The sequence below is a fragment of the Vipera ursinii genome, assembly GCF_947247035.1.
Source record: "Vipera ursinii genome assembly, chromosome: Z".
NCBI lineage: Eukaryota > Metazoa > Chordata > Lepidosauria > Squamata > Viperidae > Vipera > Vipera ursinii.
Genome location: NC_139517.1, coordinates 100,803,578 through 100,824,173, shown reverse-complemented (window position 1 = coordinate 100,824,173; position 20,596 = coordinate 100,803,578). Strand labels below are relative to the sequence as shown.

The window sequence follows — 20,596 nt, the reverse complement described above, 5'->3', positions numbered from 1 at the left end:
TATGAGAGTTCGCACAGCTAATTTCAAGCAGTTTCAGAATACTCTCTGTGAGATTGGGAAGGAGAAACAGTAAGGAGTACTGTCCCACCAAGGGCTCAAAATTCATAGACATTAGTTAATAGAACTACCCACTGGGTCTCTAACAAAATATCACCTAAATTCCTTCAAAGCACAAATGCATGTTATCATTTGAACTGCTTTTATTCGAGACTGTTCAACTAACTGAATACATTTTATGGAGCACATTGGTTGCAATGTAAAGCTGGGTTCATTTACCTAAACAAGTACTGATTTCTATATTAGTACTTATGTTTCTATATTCTATTTTATCTTACACTATTTTATTTTATTTTGTTATATTTTAACTTTCTTCTTTCTTCATTTTATCTTGTTTTATTCTACTTTGTTGCAATCCGTGCCCATTGTTTTTTGATAATGGTCAACTGACTAATCAATAAAGTACCATTGAAGGAGAATAATCAATAAAGTTAAACTTGATGTTTTGAATACTGTAAAGGAATGGCAAGAGATAAGAGAAATACACTGTAGGTAGTTTCTTTCTACAGACATCTCTCACCTAGGGGAATCTAAGAACTGCCTTACACTCAATATTACCTTAAATGACTACTTACCTCTGGGTTTCAAAAAAATAATAATTATGTATTCTGTTCCAGCCTTTCACTGAGGTGACAAAGAACAAACATGCAAAAAATATTTAATTGCTCCTTCTTCTTGAACAGGAAAACCACTTGAAATTGTTATTTTCAAAAAGTCATTTTTGCAGATGAAATTGTTAACGAGGATTTATTTTGTTACTCATTAAAAGCATTTGCTGTGCTTGTAGGTAGCCATTAGGGGATACTCACAGTTCATCCCTACTTCTAACAACTTGGAGAACATAAAAAAACACCTTTTGAAATCTATAGCAATGAAAAAACTAGTACTGGAACATTATTAAAAAATTAGATGAAGCCTAAGTAGGGAGCCATTGTTTGACCATGAAGAAAATAATGCAAGATATCCAGAGAAAGGATTACACATGAAGAATATGGTAAAAGACCTCCATAGGATTTAATACATAAGTCTGATCACATAAATGGTTTGCTTTTTTCTCTGATAGGGGTATATGTCTTCCTAATATGGAATTTTTGATCTCAAGTCCGTACAAAAATTCCTGGTTGGCTGGAGATTTATGGGAATCGAAGTCCACATATCTTAAAATTAAGGTTAAGAAACTACTTAGGAAAACAACAGCTAGAGATGATTTTAGATTAAAAGTATTAATGTATGAATATGTTGGGTTGCTTATTCAACATGTTGTGACATTGTTTATAAAATCTACTTTTACTTTTATTCCTGACAACATAACTAGGTTTGTTCCAAAAGCCATCCTGGCCAACTCCATATAGTATCATAAATCAAACCCAAAATGTAAGTTCCATCCAGAATGCATACTGCCTTGTCACAGTTTACAGCTGCCGTCTCCTCTTGCAGGATATCTCTTTTTAGACTTGAGAGGCAAACAGAAAACTAGGAACAAAAATAGAACAGCAGGAAAAGGAGCTAGAGAAAAAAAATGGTTCCTGCATCAAAAAAGGAAATTGAAATCCTTGTTGCTCTTTCTCTGAATTAAGCTCAAATGCTAGCAATGTGTACAAACCTGGATAAATGAGACAAGTAAACAAAATCCTGAAGCCTTTAAGACTAAAGAATGTGCAAAGACCATCTTGCTATAGAAGAAAGACAATAGAAGATCCTTTTTTATTTGCTTGAACTACCATTCCTGCATTCTGCCCAAATATTACAGCTTTCTTTAGCAGCAAAGAAGTCAGAGATTTCTACCAAGAGTTGTCTAGATTTTTGCAGATATCATTCCCTTAGCAATGTTAAAGCGTTGAGACATGAAACAAGGCATGAAACATGAAATTATGTATTTCTGCTGCTGCACATTTGAAGGGACAAAATAAAAAAAACCCAACAGTAGCTAATATCCTCTTACAAACTAAATGTTTTAGTAATTATAAAGTAATTGCAAATACTTCATTAATCACTAGAGATAAATGGCAGGAAATAGGAAGGATAGTTCTAACCAATTTTAAACTTTAGAATATCCCCGTAGTAATTTTAAATTAAATTTTAAATTAAGTGTGGAAGAGCAAAATAGAATTCACCAGAGGTTTTAACTTGTACCTGAGTTCCAGCATCAGCTCACTTTGCTGGACCCAAAAGCACTTTTTTAAATGTCTCAATTGTTGTAAATGTGTCTGCAACAGCTAAAACCAGTTTCCATTCTATGCAAAATTCAGAGACCAAATTTATTAGTAGAAAACAGAGTGTAAATCATTTGATACAATCATTGTATCCATACAAAACTGGATAGAGTTCAATGCATCATTAGGGATGAATCACTGAAATTGCATTATACTTGATTTGGTTCTGATGCTGGTTCACACTGTGTATTAAACTATAATTAACTATAATTTACTAATTAAATAAAATTGGCTTTATTTATTAACTGTAGCTTATATTCTTCAAGGAAATATTTATAGTTCTTCAAACTCTTTTACTTTATTCATGCTAGAGAACTACAGCTGGGTTTTGGCTACATTTTGTGCAAACTACCTATTGTGGTTCATTGTTTAGTGCAAGGGTGTCAAACTGCCGGCCCATGGGCCAGACACATCATCCCAAAAACGCACCCACCCCATTGCCGGCAATGGGAAAAAAAAAAGCTCCAATACATTGCACGATGTCAGTGAAGTCACGAGTTTGACATGTCTGGTTTAGTGGAATATATCAATGCATCCAGCTTGTTAATAAATTATATTTAAGTAAAGCATGGTTTTAGCATGATATATGAAGCAGGTATGTTCATTAAATTAAGTTGTCTTAAAATTATCCAGTGGACTTCATGGCTGAAAGGAATTTCCAGCTCAGGTTTTCTAATCGGTATCTTATTCCTACATTACACACACTTGGGTCATTACTATTGTGATTTATGAATCACAGCCTAGCATAATGTTGTGAGCCTTTCCACTTATGGTTTATTAAATAAACCATGGCTTTGTGCATGAACCTAGCAGATTTAGTTTAAGGTAGATATAGCAAAAAAAATTTTAAAACAACAACAACAACTATAAAATTGCTTAAAGAGGAAAAGAAAACAATGCTGCTGTAGCTGCTGAATAATCATATTCTACTGTGTTGCTAATGGATTTAGTTTTTCCTGGAGAAGAATAGATATATCTGGTAACAACATGGTGAAAGTGTATTCATAATAGAGAGACCCTGTGTGTGTGTGTGTGTGTGTGTGTGTGTGTGTGTGTGTGTTTATATATCTAAAAGTTAATTTGTGTTGCCTCTTATGTATATATTTTCTTCATGGTGAACATTTTGCCTGGTGCCAGGACAAATTATATTTGTCTCCTAAAATGCCTATCTTTAGTTAAATATATTTAATCCCCTAATTTAGTAAATGTAAATATGAAAAAGATAAGATGTAACCATGGTTTCACAAATTTGCTTATTTCACTGATAAGGCATCTGTGTGCTAGAGATAAAGTCCAGTGCTTCCAGTTTTGGTTCTGCTAATCATGTTCAGAAACTTTTCACAATTCTACAGAAGCTTCCAAAATGAATAGGGAATTTGTTCAGAGATATTATTTTCACACTAATTGAATAGGATTGAGAGGGGGAAAAAACATTTAGTATAGATGCTAGATTAACAAACACAGCTAATCTATTTGAGAAAGAAAAATAATAATTTATCACTTCAGGTGTCACCAGGCAAGTGTTTAATTCATGTAGACACATTTTTATATAATACTCCACATATTGCTTTATGGCATGAAGGAAAACATTACTGATCCCTTACCCTTTATAAATAAGTGTCAATCTGGAGGGGAAAAGGCTTCAGAAAGAGAAGTGATGTTGATTTCACTTTTTTCTCTGTATTTTGAAGGAGCAAGTAGACAGAGATAAGTTGTTTTTAAAGGGACAAGACACGGAGTGTACTCAACCTCAAACTGGGAATAACTTCTCAGCAGTTCTATGTAGATGTTGAAAAGGAAGTGGGGGAGTGCTCTGTGGAGTGTAGCAGTCTTTAATACAGTCAGCTTTTCTTATAAGACCTTGCTTGCGAATAAAGGAGAATATTTATAGCTCTGGGTTGAAATGAGGGGTCCTTGAGGCTCTCTGAACTTGGTTGTTTTCTTGAAAGAAAGAAGGAAAGCACCAAGGACCACCCTTGTCAGTTAAATCCAGGATCCATTTTTTTCTGAGTCCTTCATACCACAGAAAATACTGGTTCCTCTATCTCAGGGGTCTTCAAACTTGGCCCTTTTATGACTTGTGGACTTCGACTCCCAGAATTGCTCAGCCAGGATGCTGGCTGAGGAATTCTGGGAGTTGAAGTCCACAAGTCATAAAAGGGCCAGGTTTGAAGACCCCTGCTGTATCTCCTGATCACATAGCAAACTAACATTTCATATGTAATAACTAACAATGTGCTTCTTTTTCTGATAAGTCAGTCTGCCTAATGTTAGACTTTTGTTTAAAAATGCTAAATGTTCTACCAATGCCAAACCATTTTTAGTCACTTAGTTTTTACTCTGAAACACCAATTTGTCTGTCAGTCTGTCTGTCTGGTTCAACCTAATATTGGTTTCACTATACAGTTCTAACCTGTTGTCCTTTTAACATGCCTGAAAGAAATTTTTTATGTACTATTACACTAAATCCCTCTATACAATAGGCAGCTGCTATTCACAAATGGCACAGAATTTTGTGGTGCGGGAGACAAATAAGCTTGGGAAATGTACTGTAAGGCATCATGCTAATTAACAAAATTGCTTCAGAACCGGAACTTTACTATCAAAAGAGTTTAAGTCAGACTAAAGGTTGCTTCAGACGAACATAATGAGGACAACCTGCTTAAAAAATACTTAACAAGGTATGTTTATGCCACAGAATGTGGGATAAGATGATGAACCTATCACAATTCTACCAGTGTTTACTGAAGAAACTGAGAGAAGGAGAAGGAAGATTGTTCTGTCTATTTAAACCTGGGGGGAGGAGTGGGGGTTGGGAAGACAATACAATTTGTAGATGCCCTAGGCCAGGGGTAGGCAAGCTTGGCTCTTTTATTTTGCCCAGGTTCGCCTGGTGCGCCAGTTGCGACCCTATCTGGACCGAGATGCCCTACGCACAGTCACCCATGCACTCGTGACCTCCCGGTTAGACTACTGCAATGCTCTCTATATGGGGCTGCCCTCGAGGACCACTCGGAGGCTTCAGCTGGTGCAGAATGCTGCTGCGCGAGTTGTGATGAGGGTTTCCCAATACTCCCATGTAACACCTCTACTCCGCGAGCTGCATTGGCTTCCGGTTGCCCTCCGGGTGAGATTCAAGGTGCTGGTGATGACCTATAAAGCCCTAAATGGCTTGGGTCCGGGATATTTGAGGCATCAAGTTCCCTTCGTCCTGTGTGCTCCCACATGGAAGGCCTTCTCAGGGTGCCGCCGGTAAAAGACTGCTGGTGGATAACACCCAGGGGGAGAGCCTTCTCAGTGGGTGCACCTGCCCTTTGGAACCAGCTGCCTGTGGAGCTTAGGACTGCCCCTGACCTTCGGTCATTCCGCCGGGACCTGAAGACCTGGCTCTTTGAGCTTTACGGCCCAGGCTGAGAGTTTTTAAATGGGGTTTTATATTTTTTTCAGGGATCAAATTTAATTATTTTTAACTGTTTTTAACTTTTGTATTGCATTGACGTTTTTAAATACTTTGTAAACCGCCCTGAGTCCTACGGGAAAAGGGTGGTATATAAATTCAATAAACTTAAACTTAAACTTTTATGACTTGTGGACTTCAACTGCCAGAATATTCTAGCAATTGAAGTCCACAAGTCATAAAAGAGCCAAGCTTGCCTACCCCTGCCCTAGGCTTACCTTCAAATCCCCAAAACCTTGGATGGGGCCATTAGAGATTTTTTTAAATTGTCACAAAATTGCGATCATTTAAATAATAGTTGGAAGCAATCATATCATTTATATTTCATAAATATAACTTAAAATGAAATCAAATGCTTTTTGGGGAGGGACCTAGTCTATTTCTTTCTTTTAGATGTAGTTGTCTTCTTCCATTACATGAGCTTAAAGAAAGGGTAGGCAATCTCTGACCATTTAGAAATTATTATTTTTAATTATTGGCCATACTGAGACTGACAGCAATCTGGATCAAACAATGGAGGTTTGTAGGTTTGAACTACTCAATATAATAATGTATCATAAAGCAATATACAGTTGATTTATCATTGTTGATCCATTTGGAACTTCTGAAATACAAATAGATAAATCTTAAATCTTGATATGCTGGCACAAATATCATCAAATAACTACATTAAATAGTGTGATGTTAAAGAATAATATGCAACCATACTACAATGCGTAAAAGCTCTGTTTCGCTTCCATTCTTAGGAGAATGTCTTAACACATCCAAGGATAAGAAATGTCTTAAAAACAGTAACTTTTACATATGTACTGAAGAAAAGAAAATTTGAACATTCTGCATATAACAATATGTATCCTGTGGGATAATTTAGGATCAGAATGTTTCTTTGCAGATGCAATACATCTCACAGAGCAGCGTTTCCCAAACTGCTATTCTCTACACTGTAAACTTATATCTATTGTCTACCTGTCATTCATTCATTCTTACCTTTTGGTATTACTATCACCAGGATGTGGGTTTCAACGTGGGTTTCAGTCATGTTGTTATAAGCAGTGCATATGTATTCTGTTCTCTGTGTCACCTTCTCAGATGCAATTTCTAGAAATTCTCCATATTGTACTGGATGTATGGAGTTGTTTGCCTTCAGGATCCATGAATAAATATTTGGTGGATTGGAATCTGCTGAGCAGTACAGCTGAACAGCATCACCTTTATCAAGCGTAAACACTTTCCCTACTTTCTGGCCTTTGGCATTATTTATGGTAAGTCCATAGGGTCCATCTTCATAAACATCACAGTGACACAGAGAGAAAGAAAACAGATTCAACAGATGGGACTTACATATATTCTGCTTAGTCCATTGCAAACATACTCCAACTAACTGCTTACTAAGGATAACTTTAACCCATCCTCAGCCTCCTGCAAATAATGCCTGTCTTTTCTTGTCCATTACAACACTGTTGGATGAAGGAATGCACACACTCAGGTTCAGAACACTATTGAAATACATAAAGAGAGAGACATATACATTGTTTTCTCTTGTAATTAGCATAAATATTTTTGATACATCAAGCAATCAGAGATGTTAGCATTTATTTATTAAATTTATAAGCCATCCATTTCACTTTCAAAGAACTCTGGGCAGCTTACAGTATAGCATTATAAAAACAAAATATAAAAACATTAAAAATTAAAATTAACAAAAATTGGGTAAGCCAGGAACCATTATATCAATGAGGTGGAGGTGGGATCTTTTTAATCCACTAACCACCTGGCAGGTACTTCTAGCATCACGGCCTCTTTGCTAGTCAAGAAATACCCTTCTTTTGCTTGATTAATGTCAATTTCAGCCACTAAACCTAGAAATCTATGGTCAGTTTTGATATAAGTCTTCGTTTCTTGATAATAGTGTCCACCTCTGCATAAGCATTCTTCACCTGATCATTTAGAACCTTGGGACAAGGCTATGCTTGGGCCCATGATTTGCTAAACATAGTTTCTTCAGTTGTCTGCATTTCATGTAAGATTTTGACATAAGCTTTCCTCAATGTGATATTCTCCCTCTATGTTGAGATCACAATTTCTAGAATTCTCAGGAAGTCTGACAAAGAATTTCAGGAGTAGTACTTCTGGCATATAAGGAAGATGTTCAGATGTTATAAACCACAGTTTGAATTTACAAAACTATAAGCAAGTATAGTTTAAGATATGCAGATGATACCACTCTAATGGCAGAAAGTGAAGAGGAACTAAAGAGCTTCTTGATGTGGGTGAAGGAGAGTTGAAACTAAACATTAAGAAAACCAAGATCATGGCATCTGGCCCTCTCAATTCCTGGCAAATAGATGGGGAAGAAATGGAGGTAGTGACAGATTTTATTTTCCTGGGCTCCAAGATCACTGCAGATGGGGACTGCAACCAGGAAATTAAAAGACGCTTGCTCCTGGGAAGGAAAGCTATGGCAAATCTAGACACACACTAAAAAGCAGAGACATCACCCTGCCAACAAAAGTGCGTATAGTCAAGGCCATGGTTTTCCTAGTTGCAATGTATGGCTGTGAAAGTTGGACCATAATTTAATTTAATTTAATTTAATAATATTTCTATACCGCCCTTCTCCTAAAGGACTCAGGGCGGTGAACAGGGCAAGAATAAAAATACAGGATTACAAGTTAAAAAATAATTAAATACATGCCCATATACTAAAAATACATCTTAAAGCCCCAATAAAATAACAATAACAACCCCCCCCCCAGTCCCCCATCAGGCCAGGCCAGCTTGTTCAAAAAAGTATGTTTTTAGCTCGCGGCGAAAGGAGCGAAGATCGGGCGCCGTCCGGAGCTCAACCGGTAGCTGATTCCATAGCTCCGGGGCGCCCACAGAGAAGGATCTCCCCCTGGGGGCCACCAATCGACATTCTCTGACCGGTGGCACCCTGAGGAGGCCCTCTCTGTGGGAACGCACAGGGCAGAGGGAAGTTGATGCCGGCAGCAGGTGTTCCCTAAGGCTGAGCACCAAAGAATTGAGGCCTTTGAACTATGGTGCTGGAGAAGACTCCTGCAAGTCCCTTGGACTGCCAGGCGATGAAGCTGGTCAGTCCTAGAGGAGATCAACCCTGACTGCTCTTTAGAAGGCCAGATCCTGAAGTTGAAACTCACATACTTTGGCCACCTAATGAGAAGGAAGGACTCACTGGAGAAGAGCCTAATGCTGGGAAAGGTTGAGGGCAAGAGAAGAATGGGACGACAGAAAACGAAGTGGCTGGATGGAGTCACTGAAGCAGTAGGTGTGAGCCTAAATGGACTCCAGAAGATGGTAGAGGACAGGAAGGCCTGGAAGAACACTGTCCATGGGGTCGCAATGGGTCAGACACAACTACACAACTAACAACAACAACAATATAATTTAATGTTTGTGAGAACCATTACCTAATAAAAAAGCAAGCATATGTATGAGTTTATGTATGCTCAGGAAACCAGAGAATGATTGACTAATGTTGTATTATTTCCATTTATGGTAAACCAGAGTTTATTTTAACTAAGGAAGCTATAGATTGGGTCCACATAATACAATACAATTTTAAAAAATCAAATGTATTAAAAATACAGTTGTTTAGATTGTACAGTAGTGTAGTGTATAATATACTAAACCTCAAATTACAATTTGCAAATTACAAAATTTAGTTTTATACACTGTGCTAAGATAAAACTAAATAGACCATGTCATTGCTTAGCACAGAATTAAGGACATGCAGAACCAGCAAAATCAGGAAGCTATGAGGCTTATAAATACTGGTACAAATATGGGGGAAGTGCTATAAATACATATTGAAAATCATTAGTTTGAGAACAGCATGCAGGAAATGATATTGCCACAAGAACAGCTTGAAGGAAGAAGTGGAGTAGGATTTGCTCTACTATGCCATTAAAAATAACTTGCTTCCCCTTTTCTCATTTTGGTCTTTTCCCAATTTCTGTTCTTTATAATGACTCTCTGGCACTGCTAAAGAGTACCAAGTATAGTGTAGTTTGCTCATGGCTACATTTGAAGGACTTTTGATGTGATTTAACTTTGATTGCAACAGAAATATAGTAACGAAACATAATTATACTCTCTTCTGATTGCCACTGAGGACCTTTCCGCTTCCTTTTCTCAGATTATCTTTTGGCCACTTTATATCTAACATCTGTCATGGAAAAGGGATATTTATTCTCTTGTGCAGTATTATAACTTTATTGTTTCCAATACTGTAGTTTCACATTGTGATAAGGGGTGCAATTCTACATCAATAAAACAAAACATGATAAGACAGTTTCTGTGGCTCACATACTGACGCCCAGGTTCACAGGCTTTCACAAATGTGTTTGTACCATGTTTACGTATCTAAATATGAGGCTTGGAATAATATGTGTTCTATTAAAGCAGGGGTGTCAAACTCAATTTCATTGAGGGCCGCATCAACATTGCGGTTGCCTTCAAGGGGCCGGATGGGTATGACCAGGGTGGGCGTGGCCTACTGGGTGGGTGTGGCTAGAATGCATATGGCCTACTGGGTGGGTGTGGCCTGCTCTACATCGTTCACATCAGATCTGAGGGTCTCTGGCAGAAGGAGGGTCTCTGGGCCAGGGCAAAGGCAGTGGGGGCCGTTCCCTCACTGTTTCCAGGATGGCTTCGCGGGCCACATGAAACCACTTCGTGGGCCGGATCCGCACCCTGGTCCTTGTGTTTGACATGTCTGCATTAAAGCATGCTATGTAATCTTTTGATATTGGTTGCACTATATACCTCCTATAATTTTGGGAAATTTATTGTGTAATATGGGATCACTGCACTGTGTGGGAATGTAATGCAGTTGAGACTTTATCATATTTCTTCCTAAAGGAATCCAAAGCTCTGTAAAACCTCTAGTTTTATGGTTGGCTATTCTGGCACAAACTGGGATTTTGCTGTGCTGATAGTGATCCAATTATGCAGGCTGGGCGAGTTTAATCAAATGTAAATTCCCATAATGCTCCCTGACAGTGCATGGTCAGATATACCATTTTACAATAAAATTGTTATTAAATGCATTTACTTGCCATACATGTATTGCCAGTCAAAATAATTAGGTTGGAGTAGAGATACAAAATATTAGAGCCCTCTGTCAGTTGTGAGTTCTGTTTAGGAAGTGGAGCCTTGATGTCTCTCTAAGGATGTTATTTTCTGGGTCTGATCCTGGGGCAATATAGAATCACTATCTATTCTGTTTGTAAAATTAGCTAGTAACTTGCTCAAACGTGTACTTAATTTCCCCCCTTTCCTGATTGCCCTGAAGAGCTTGTGGTGGTGCAGATTAAATACAATTGTACACAAAAGGGATTTTGGAAGAAAAGATACAATTGAAAAGATTATAACCATTGCTCATTTTGTTCTGCACTATTTCAATATAAATTAGGTGTCCATTAAACTTGTTTTGCAATTTTTATACAAATAAAAAATGGAGTGTGGCAGGATTTCCACTTGTGACTTTTGTCAACTATTTTTATGCTGACGCAACAGAAATGCTACATGAAGACAAGCTTTGTATCTCTGTGAAGTGTCCAAGAAGATGGAAGTCACTAGAGGGTTAATGGTATGTGAATGGTCCTCGTGGGAAATTCTTTCCAAAATAATCTTTTACATGTTAAATAAAATACATTTGAGGTTTTAAGACTATTTCTAAATAAAGGTTTCTAGTAGGCCAATACTTCTTTTTTGATATCATTCTGAACCAAGACCTTTTGCCTCAGTAAAACCTATTTACTAAATGACTTGTAAAACAATAAATCATCACTTCTTAGCAACAATTTACTTCTCAGGGGGAACATAAGCAATTGTATCTGTCACCAGGAAACTGTAATCCATCTTGTTTTTGAACAGATGGTATTTACCATGAGTGACCTTTATTATTACTCTAATTCCCCAGGCAGCAATGGCATATGGTCTTTGTAGCTTGTAGAGCCATTACTTGGTTGTTATTGAGAAAATTGGCAGCCAATAGATAGAATTTTAAAATACCACTTACAAGTGTACTTTAAATTATGTAACTTGAAAGTAATATTTAATGGAGGAAGTCATGGTGGATATTGGGCTTCTCTGTCATTTCTCTTGATGGTTTATAAGTTCTTGAAGTTTCATGCAAATCCTCTTGTGTAAAAAGAAACAATATTTTGTTTAATATTTGTTTAAATATTAACAGGAATCAATCCACAGAGTCCCCCATGCCATAAATTCATTTGCTTGGGTTTGTCTTAGGGAATCCAGCTATTACATTATACCATACTATATCATCATCATTGTTAATTATTGTTTTATCCTTTTAATGTTTACTGTTTTTAATGTTTATAAGCTACCCAGAATCATCTCTTGCTGAGATGGGGGCACACAAATCAAACAAACTTACCACTGCAATATTATATATACAGATTAGTTTATTATGGCTTAATTAATCTTGTTTGAAAGAAAGCCTAGCTTACACAATGAATTTTCCCTTGTTCGTCTTAGGGACAGATGATAAGCTTAAATATCATTATATAAGCCAGCCTGCCCATAAGTCTATTCAATGAATCATGGTTTAGGTAAGCAAAAGTTAAACATGATACATAAAATCAGTTATCATGAATTAAATTCTGTATTAATGTTACTTGGGTGTATAATATTACTTCTCAACTGTATTGAAAAATGCCCTCTATTTGTGTTGTTTGTAGCAGTAGTGTAGTGCTCTAGCCATGTCACTAGATGGGGCAACTCAAGCAGCTTTTCAGGGAATATTCTTTCTTTCTTTCTTTCTTTCTTTCTTTCTTTCTTTCTTTCTTTCTTTCTTTCTTTCTTTCTTTCTTTTTGTTTCTTTCTTTGTTTCTTTCTTTTTTCTTTCTTTTTTTCTTTCTTTCTTTCTTTCTTTCTTTCTTTCTTTCTTTCTTTCTTTCTTTTTCTTTCTTTTTCTTTCTTTCTTTCTTTCTTTCTTTCTTTCTTTCTTTCTTTTTCCTTCCTTCCTTCCTTCCTTCCTTCCTTCCTTCCTTCCTTCCTTCCTTCCTTCCTTCCTTCCTTCCTTTCCCTGCCTTTATTATTTTTACAAACAATTCAAGATAGTGACCATGTCCAATGCAGCTTCCTCCTATTTTCCCTACAACAACCACCTTTTGAGGTGAGTTAATGAGACTGACTGGTCCGAGGTCACCCAGCTGGCTTTGTGGTTAAAATGGGATTCGAACTCATGCTCTCCCACTTTCTAGCCTGATGTCTTAACCACTATAACAAACTGGCTCTCTTAATTTGTGATTGTTCAAAATTGTGCAGGAAATGAGCTGACTGAGCCTTCCCAGTCTAATAAGAACAGTAGGAATTCTGCAAGCAATTATACTAATCTATCTGGAAAAAAAAAACAAGTCATCCTGAATACAAGACTGTACAATGTAAAAAAAGAAAACATCTATTTATGTGGTTCTGTGTTACAAGGTGCTGGAGGCACACCATGGTCTGACATTCACATTGATGTCTACGGTAGTATATTTAACATTACCAGTGCTAAATAATAATTCATTACTATTCACTCTCCCTCCATCTCAACTACTTGCCACAGGTAAAAAGACAAGTGTAGGTAAGACAGTTATGCTGCCTAATTCCCATTATATTCAAATATATTTGTTTATAGATTTGTTGTACAGGTATTCCTCAACTTACAACAATTCATTTAGTGACCAGTTAAATGGCACTGAAAAAAAGTGATTTATGACAGTTTTTCACACAATCATTGCAGCACCTTCATAGTCATGTGATCAAAATTCAGATGCTTGGCAACTGATTCATATTTATTATGGTTGCAATGTCCTGGGGTCATGCGATCACTTTTTATGAACTTCCAACAAGGAAAGTCAAAGGGGAAGCCCGATTACTGTACTTAACAACCTTGTTACTAACTCAAGAACTGCAATGATTCATTTAACAACTGTGGCAAGAAAAGTCACAAAATGGAGCAAAACTCACTTAGCAACAGAGGTTTGGGGCTCAATTGTGGTTGTAAGTTGAGGATTATCTGTACTTTTATTCATTATTTCCTTCCTGAATTCATAGTAGAATGACAGCTTCGCAATTACCTTAGAATAAGATAGAACTCAATGGAAAACCTCTATAGCTCAGGATTGAACAGTGCAGTTCACAGAGCTGACGATCTCTGAGCTAGTTGGCTGCTTGCAGATATTTCATTACCAAACTAGGTAATATCAGTACAAGTGAATGTGGGGTTTGCTAATTGTTTATATGTAGTAGCTTGCCTGCCAATTTTGGTGGAGGCCATTTCCTCCTTGGTGGTTGTGAATTACTCAAGACTGAATTGCTCAAGAATAGTCAGTTTTGAACCTTAACTGAGAAATTCCCTACAATCCTTCCAATGTTAGTCATTCTAAAACTCCATGGGACATTGAAATGGCAACTTTCAGCTAGCTGCCATTATTGTTGCTGGAGGCTGCAGTTCAATCGGAGCTCACCAGCAGAAAAAGGGGTTGGTCACATTTTTATCAATTGTAGAGGCATTATATATGCTTTGTTTTCTTTATAGGCTACTATACCTTTCCTCAAGCAGATTCTCACATAGTCCCTAATATGACCAACAGATGGAAATCCCTAGAGATTAATCCCAACACATTTGGAAAGCACCATTTTGTAGAGATGGCTATAAGGCAGAAAATGGTCATTGCTGAATGACAGTTTGAAATGTATAATTTATTGCAATGACCCTGGCATGATTCCACTAGACATAAATACTAATAACTAGTGAAGTGGCTAAAGGAAGGAAAGCAAGAAAAAAGTAAGGGTCACTAAAAAGTTATTACAAGTCGCAGGCAACCTCATGGTGAATCAGTGATATGGATTTTAATCAATGAACAATATGTAGCTGTTTGGAAATTACTGAGCAGCAGGTCCCATTAGGTTTAGCTAGCATCATAAGCAACCAAAGGAGCAAATGATATCACATGACCATAATATCATTGTGCAGATTATATAAATTACATTACATAATCATGATATGGCATTGTAAGCCAACCAGAGTCACTTGATGTGGAAAACATATCAATTTAATAAAATATACATGCTGTCATTGTGGCTTCTATTGAAATCTGTGCTAGTTATCACCCCAAGAGCAAAGAATTTAAGTCCAGCAATACACATGGCTCACAGAGGGAAGGAGCACAAGAAACAGGATGAAAAAACTGGCATACTCTATGAAATTGATTGGGTTTACCTGTTTTCAAGTGAAAATTTCCTATTTGAACTTATATCTATGCATTATAAAGTGACGCGGTGGCTCAGTGGGTTAGGACGCTGAGCTTGTCGATCAGAAGGTCGGCAGTTTGGCGGGTCGAATCCCAAGTGCCGTGTAGCAGAGTGAGCGCCTGTTACTCGTCCCAGCTTCTGCCAACCTAGCAGTTCGAAAGCACGTAAAAATGCAAGTAGAAAAATAGGGAACACTCCAGTGGGAAGGTAACAGCATTCCATGCGCCTTTGGCATCTAGTCATGCCGGCCACATGACCATGGAGACGTCCTCGGACAAGCGCTGGCTCTTCGACTTTGAAACGGAGATGAGCACCGGCCCCTAGAGTCAGAAACGACTAGCACGTACGTGCAGGGTACCTTTACCTTTACCTATGCATTATAGCTTTTTAACATTTTTTTTAAAAAAATCATAATTTCCTCTCCATCTTCTCTGTTTGACTAAATTCAATTCACTTTTTGTCGTGTTGCTTTAATATGCTTCCAACATCTTTAGAGTCAACAAAGATGTTGGAAGCATTTGTTTGATCCAACTTTCAAGAGAGGATCAAGTGAACCAATTGGGTTACAGCTTGGTAAAGGCATTTTTGTTAGCCTTTTTCCCCTCTACCAGTCAAATCCTGTCTGCCTCCAACATACTGGATGTAGCTAACGCATGTAACTAACCTGGGTTATTTTTATTGTATACTTCCTAATGCTTGCTGTCTTAAGTATTTTGTGCTACAGTATTATGTCGTATTTTATATTGTATTCTATACAAATATTTTTCTAACACATGCCATCTTGAAATGATCTGAGTAAGAAGACATAACATTTCAAAATAATAATAGAATAACAAGAGCAGTTGCCATAATCATGTCATTTTCAATTGTATATTGTTTCACAGGTGTCTTCTTAAGCAAACATATCCAGTGTCCTATATTGATTTCGCACAGAAATTAAAAATGATAATGATATGGACTTTAGAATTTAATGTTCTTGCTTGTCTCAAATATAGTCTAAAGCCCATTAAGGATTTGGATTTTTTCCCTCTAATATACCACCATGAAGCAAAACAGAAACCACTTCTGAAAAATTATACAAAACAGGAGTAAGAGTCCCAAGAGTGGGCCTTAATACAGGAGTCAATACAGTGTTAGAAATTTCCCCTCTTTCTTCCACCAGCCTTCATGGATGGCTTTTTCCTGTCATCAGGAACAGCTAAAGAAGTGTGATAATTGCATAAGAGACATTTTATGACTTTCCAGCTCTTCATCAGATCCTTAATTTGAAAAAGATTTTTCTGTTCTTGTGGTACTCTTTGCTATAATTTATAACTTGTATTATAAATTGTTGCTGGAAAGGCTTTAAGAGTCTGACAGCTTTGTACAACAAGTTTTCCAAAACAGGGTTTAGATTTTTGGACTGCTCTACCACGTATATTGAGGATGGAGACTATGGTTTAAGTAAAGGTTAATACTCTAATTTAATTCCATATACAATCATGAAATTCGAAGTGGGATACACAGTATTCAAAGTTGTCCATCTTTCAGGCATTCGCCAATTCTAAACTTTGGATACGTAGAAGTTTAACTAGGTTAACTTTGGGATCCTGGCCTCTCAATTCTCGGCACCCACATAAATAAAAATCAAAAGAAAATTCTGTAAACTCCCCCTCCCCAGAAAAAAACACCTCTTGTATAACTCTTAAACATAATACAGTATTTTAAAAGACCTACACTGAAGTTCAGGAAAATGTTGAATAATTTTTTCTTTACTATTCCTTACTATGACTATATACACCAGACATGTCAAACACAAGGCCCGGGGGCTGGATCCGGCCCGCGAAGTGGTTACATGTGGCCAGCGAAGCCATCCTGGAAACAGTGAGGGAACGGCCCCCACTGCCTTGGCCCTGGCCCAGAGACCCTCCTTCTGCCAGAGACCCTCAGATCTGTCCCACTCCTGCCCAGGCCCCCATACGCACCCTTGATGCGAAAGATGCAGAGCTGGCCACGCCCACCCAGTAGGCCACGCCCACCCAGGCCACACCCACCTGGCCCCCTGAGGGCAACTGCAATGCTGATGCGGCCCTCAATGAAATTGAGTTTGACACCCCTGATATACACTATCACAAAAGATATTGTAATGAGTTCTTCTCTCAAATCAACTAATACCTACTATTAGAAGGGAATATCTGTAGAAGACTTTTCATTTCATTTCCAAACTAAATAACATCATTATTTTGCAAATTCACTCAAATCAAAGAGATCAGACACATTTCCTCTACTCACAATATATTGTTGGTATGATCATATCACTCATCATGGCACTGATAGGGTTGGTTACTAAACAGCTGTAATTCCCAATAGCTTCTTTAAGAACGGGGGCAATGGAAAGTGTATCTTTGTTTATGGTCATGGAGCCATTGCTGCTGTCTTCAATTGGATTTTCATTTTTCATCCACTGGTAAACCACCCTTGTGCCTTCTTCCACCATACATTTCAAAGTGATATTTCCTTTTTTTTCTACAACTCCGAATGAGGGTTCCATGTATATGACAGGCTTAGTGACAGGCACTGCAATTGAAACAATATTGGGAGTTATGATCAAGTCGTTTCTGTTATTTGCATACAGCAGTCTATTTAATTTTAGAGTCCACATTTCCACTAGTAGAAGATGCTAAGAACTGTCATTGCTTGTATTTGGAACCTCTGCAAAAGGTGGACTGTCAACCCAAAAACTTTCTTAAAAGAACCAATTGTCTTTTTAATCCCAAATGAACTCCATAAAGAGAATCGACATCGTAAGTTAGTTTGTAAGTCAGTCAGTTTGGGATGCATTATAGGACTCAATTTATATATATCTTATCTAGAGCTTTCATTATATTATGTTGAGAATCCTGGAAATTTTAGTTTCAACATACCAGGTGGTGTCAGTTTGGAGAAAATTGCTCTAGATTCTTCACCAGTATATCTTTTAGAATATAGTTATAAATAATTGCCACTGGATTTTAATTTGCACATGCATTAATTTGCACATGCATTAGAACAATGTAAGTAAATATTCCAAAATATCCTGATGTGTAATAGGCAACAGTATGTCATATAACTGTGAATGTCATCTTTTGTAGTATATTTTAATTTTTTAAGAATTTGCAGAATATATGCTAAAGCTTGTGCCTTTCCTGCAATAATGCTGGATTTTGACTATCACCCCCGTTAGATTTCTCTCTATTGCCAGGAAGTTCTCTAAATAGCATTACTTCATTGCACTGAATGTTCAGCAGGACAGATTGCAGCTTTGGGGAAAGGAAAGCCCAGAAAATATCGCAGATAAACAAGGAATGGTGAACTTATGACATTTAGATATGCCACTGAACTCTAATTGCCTAGTCACATCCCATATGGTAAATATTGGTGAATAGAAATATACTCCAGCATTTCAAGTTACTTACCATCAACAGTAACCTGAATCTTTTCAATTGCTGATTTTGTCCCATTGCCACGGATATTAATTTTTACAATATAATTTCCTTCATCACTTCTGTGTAAAGAGTTTATCAGCAAAGATGCATTTGGAGGTGAAAGTGTAAATTTGTGCCTATATTCTAAGTCTGGAAAAACCGATTGATTGACAGAACCAAGCAGATATTTAGGGGTCGTTGGTGGTTTTTCAAAGAGCCATATTATCTGGATGTCAGAGAAGGCAAAGTTGAAATTATAAGCAACCTCAAGTCTGAGTGGCTGTCCTTCAATGCCATTGACTGTGTATGAGGGAATTGTCATGTTTAATGCAGAAGAAATACCTGCAGCAGAAAGATTACATATATTACAGGTGAAAATACACATAGGACTTGCTTCAGTTCTATTGTAATGTATCTTAAATGGTTTCAGAACTAAACATCACTTGTTATATATCACATGTGTAAATTCATGTTATGACCATTTTGCATTTTTGTTCCTTATATATAATGCCATATATTTCTTTATGCGATACATTTTTTTTCATATTGGGTTAGATATAAACATTACACACATCTCTCTGAAAAGTACAAAGTAATAATAATAATTAACTTTTCAGATTAACCATCAACAGTAAAGGAACAAACAGCCAAGAAATACTGCAGATGGGTTATTTGGTAGAGCAGCCAGGAACATCTTGGAAAAGGTACTCAAATGCCAGGATGTGATTCTACCTACAAAAACCAGAGTCACGCAAGCCATGGTATTCTTTGTGACATGCTGTAGAAGTGATAGGAATATAACATATTTGAACTTTGTGTTGGCAAGTCTCTTGAAAATACTGTGGATAGCCAAGGAACTAAACTGATGGATCACTAAACAAATCAACCCAAAGTTCTCATTTGATGCACAAAAGACCAGGCTAAAATTATTCTTCTTTGGACACATTATGTGAAAACCTAAGTTTTTAAAACCTGTGCTGGTTACAACTATAGAAGACGTTCATTTTTCCTCTAATATTTTCTTGCAATTATTGATTGAGTAATCCAGAGTAAACAAATTTGCTTCTGGATTGATTTGAATGGCTAGGGATTGCCCATGGGGGTATAGCATGGATTCAGAAGGTGCTCAATTGATAGTACTCTTAAATACAATGTAACCAAGTACCAATCCCACAAGACTATTGTGTGAATGCAACCATTATACATGTAGTCCTCAACTTACAACCACAATTGAGCCCAATGTTTCTATTGTTAAGTGAAATATTTGTTAAGCAAGTTTTAACCCATTTTATGACATTTCTTGCCACAGTTGTTTAGTGCATCATTGAAATTGTTAAGTTAGTAACACAATTATTAAATGAATCTGGCTTCCCCATTGATTTTACATGTTAGAGGATCACAAAAGGTGATCACATGACCCTGGGACTCTGCAACCATCAGAAATATGAATCAGTTGCCAAGCACCTGAATACTGATCACATGACTGTGGGGATGCTGCTAAGATTGTAACTATGAAAAATAAGTCAGTTTATTCAGTGCCACTGTACCTTTGAATGGTCACTGAATGAACTGTTGCAAGTTGAGGACTAGTTCAACGAACTGCTAAAGTACAGAAGTGTACGTCATGTAGGTCTATCTCTGAAAACCAAATGGACATTAGGGCACCATTAGACCAGAATGGTGGCTCAGTTGTTGGCAGATGGTCACTATCAAAAATTCATATCTATGCTTCAGGCTTTGAATAGGCTGCAGTGTATGCCTCCCAAGCATACACAAAGGACAGCACAGCAGGAGGCTGATGGTGCAGATCAGCAGAGGGGCTGGACAGCTCCGGGCGATGACTGCTCACTCACGATAAGCCTAATGACTTAAGCTGTTGACAGCCCCAGGCATGGTCAGCCTGGTGGGAAGCCAGGATCTACACTCATTGTCACCTGCACTGGCAGGAAGCCCAGGTTTGAACTGATTGGATGCCATCCACCTGGGCAGGTACAAATAGACGCCAGGCTTCCCTGTTTCCCCAGTTCGTTCTGTTCAGAATAAACTCATCTTTACCCCAGCTCTGTGTCCGTCTCTATGTGAAGCACGCGACTTTACACAGGCCTTGTTTCCTTTCAGCTTGTATGTGCAATTCAAAT

The 20,596-nt window shown here is 37.5% G+C and overlaps 1 protein-coding gene across 1 annotated transcript in view; it reads right to left on the bottom strand.

Moving 5' to 3' along the window:
- Window positions 1-20,596, bottom strand: part of HEPACAM2 (HEPACAM family member 2) — a gene marked incomplete at both ends in the record, with an annotated part of 29,332 nt that overhangs the window by 7,252 nt on the left and 1,484 nt on the right. Inside the window, 3 exons of the mRNA XM_083378722.1 lie at window positions 6,715-7,008; window positions 17,287-17,571; window positions 18,450-18,800. Coding sequence (XP_083234848.1) covers window positions 6,715-7,008; window positions 17,287-17,571; window positions 18,450-18,800 — 930 coding nt within the window. The remainder of the gene's footprint in view (window positions 1-6,714; window positions 7,009-17,286; window positions 17,572-18,449; window positions 18,801-20,596) is intronic.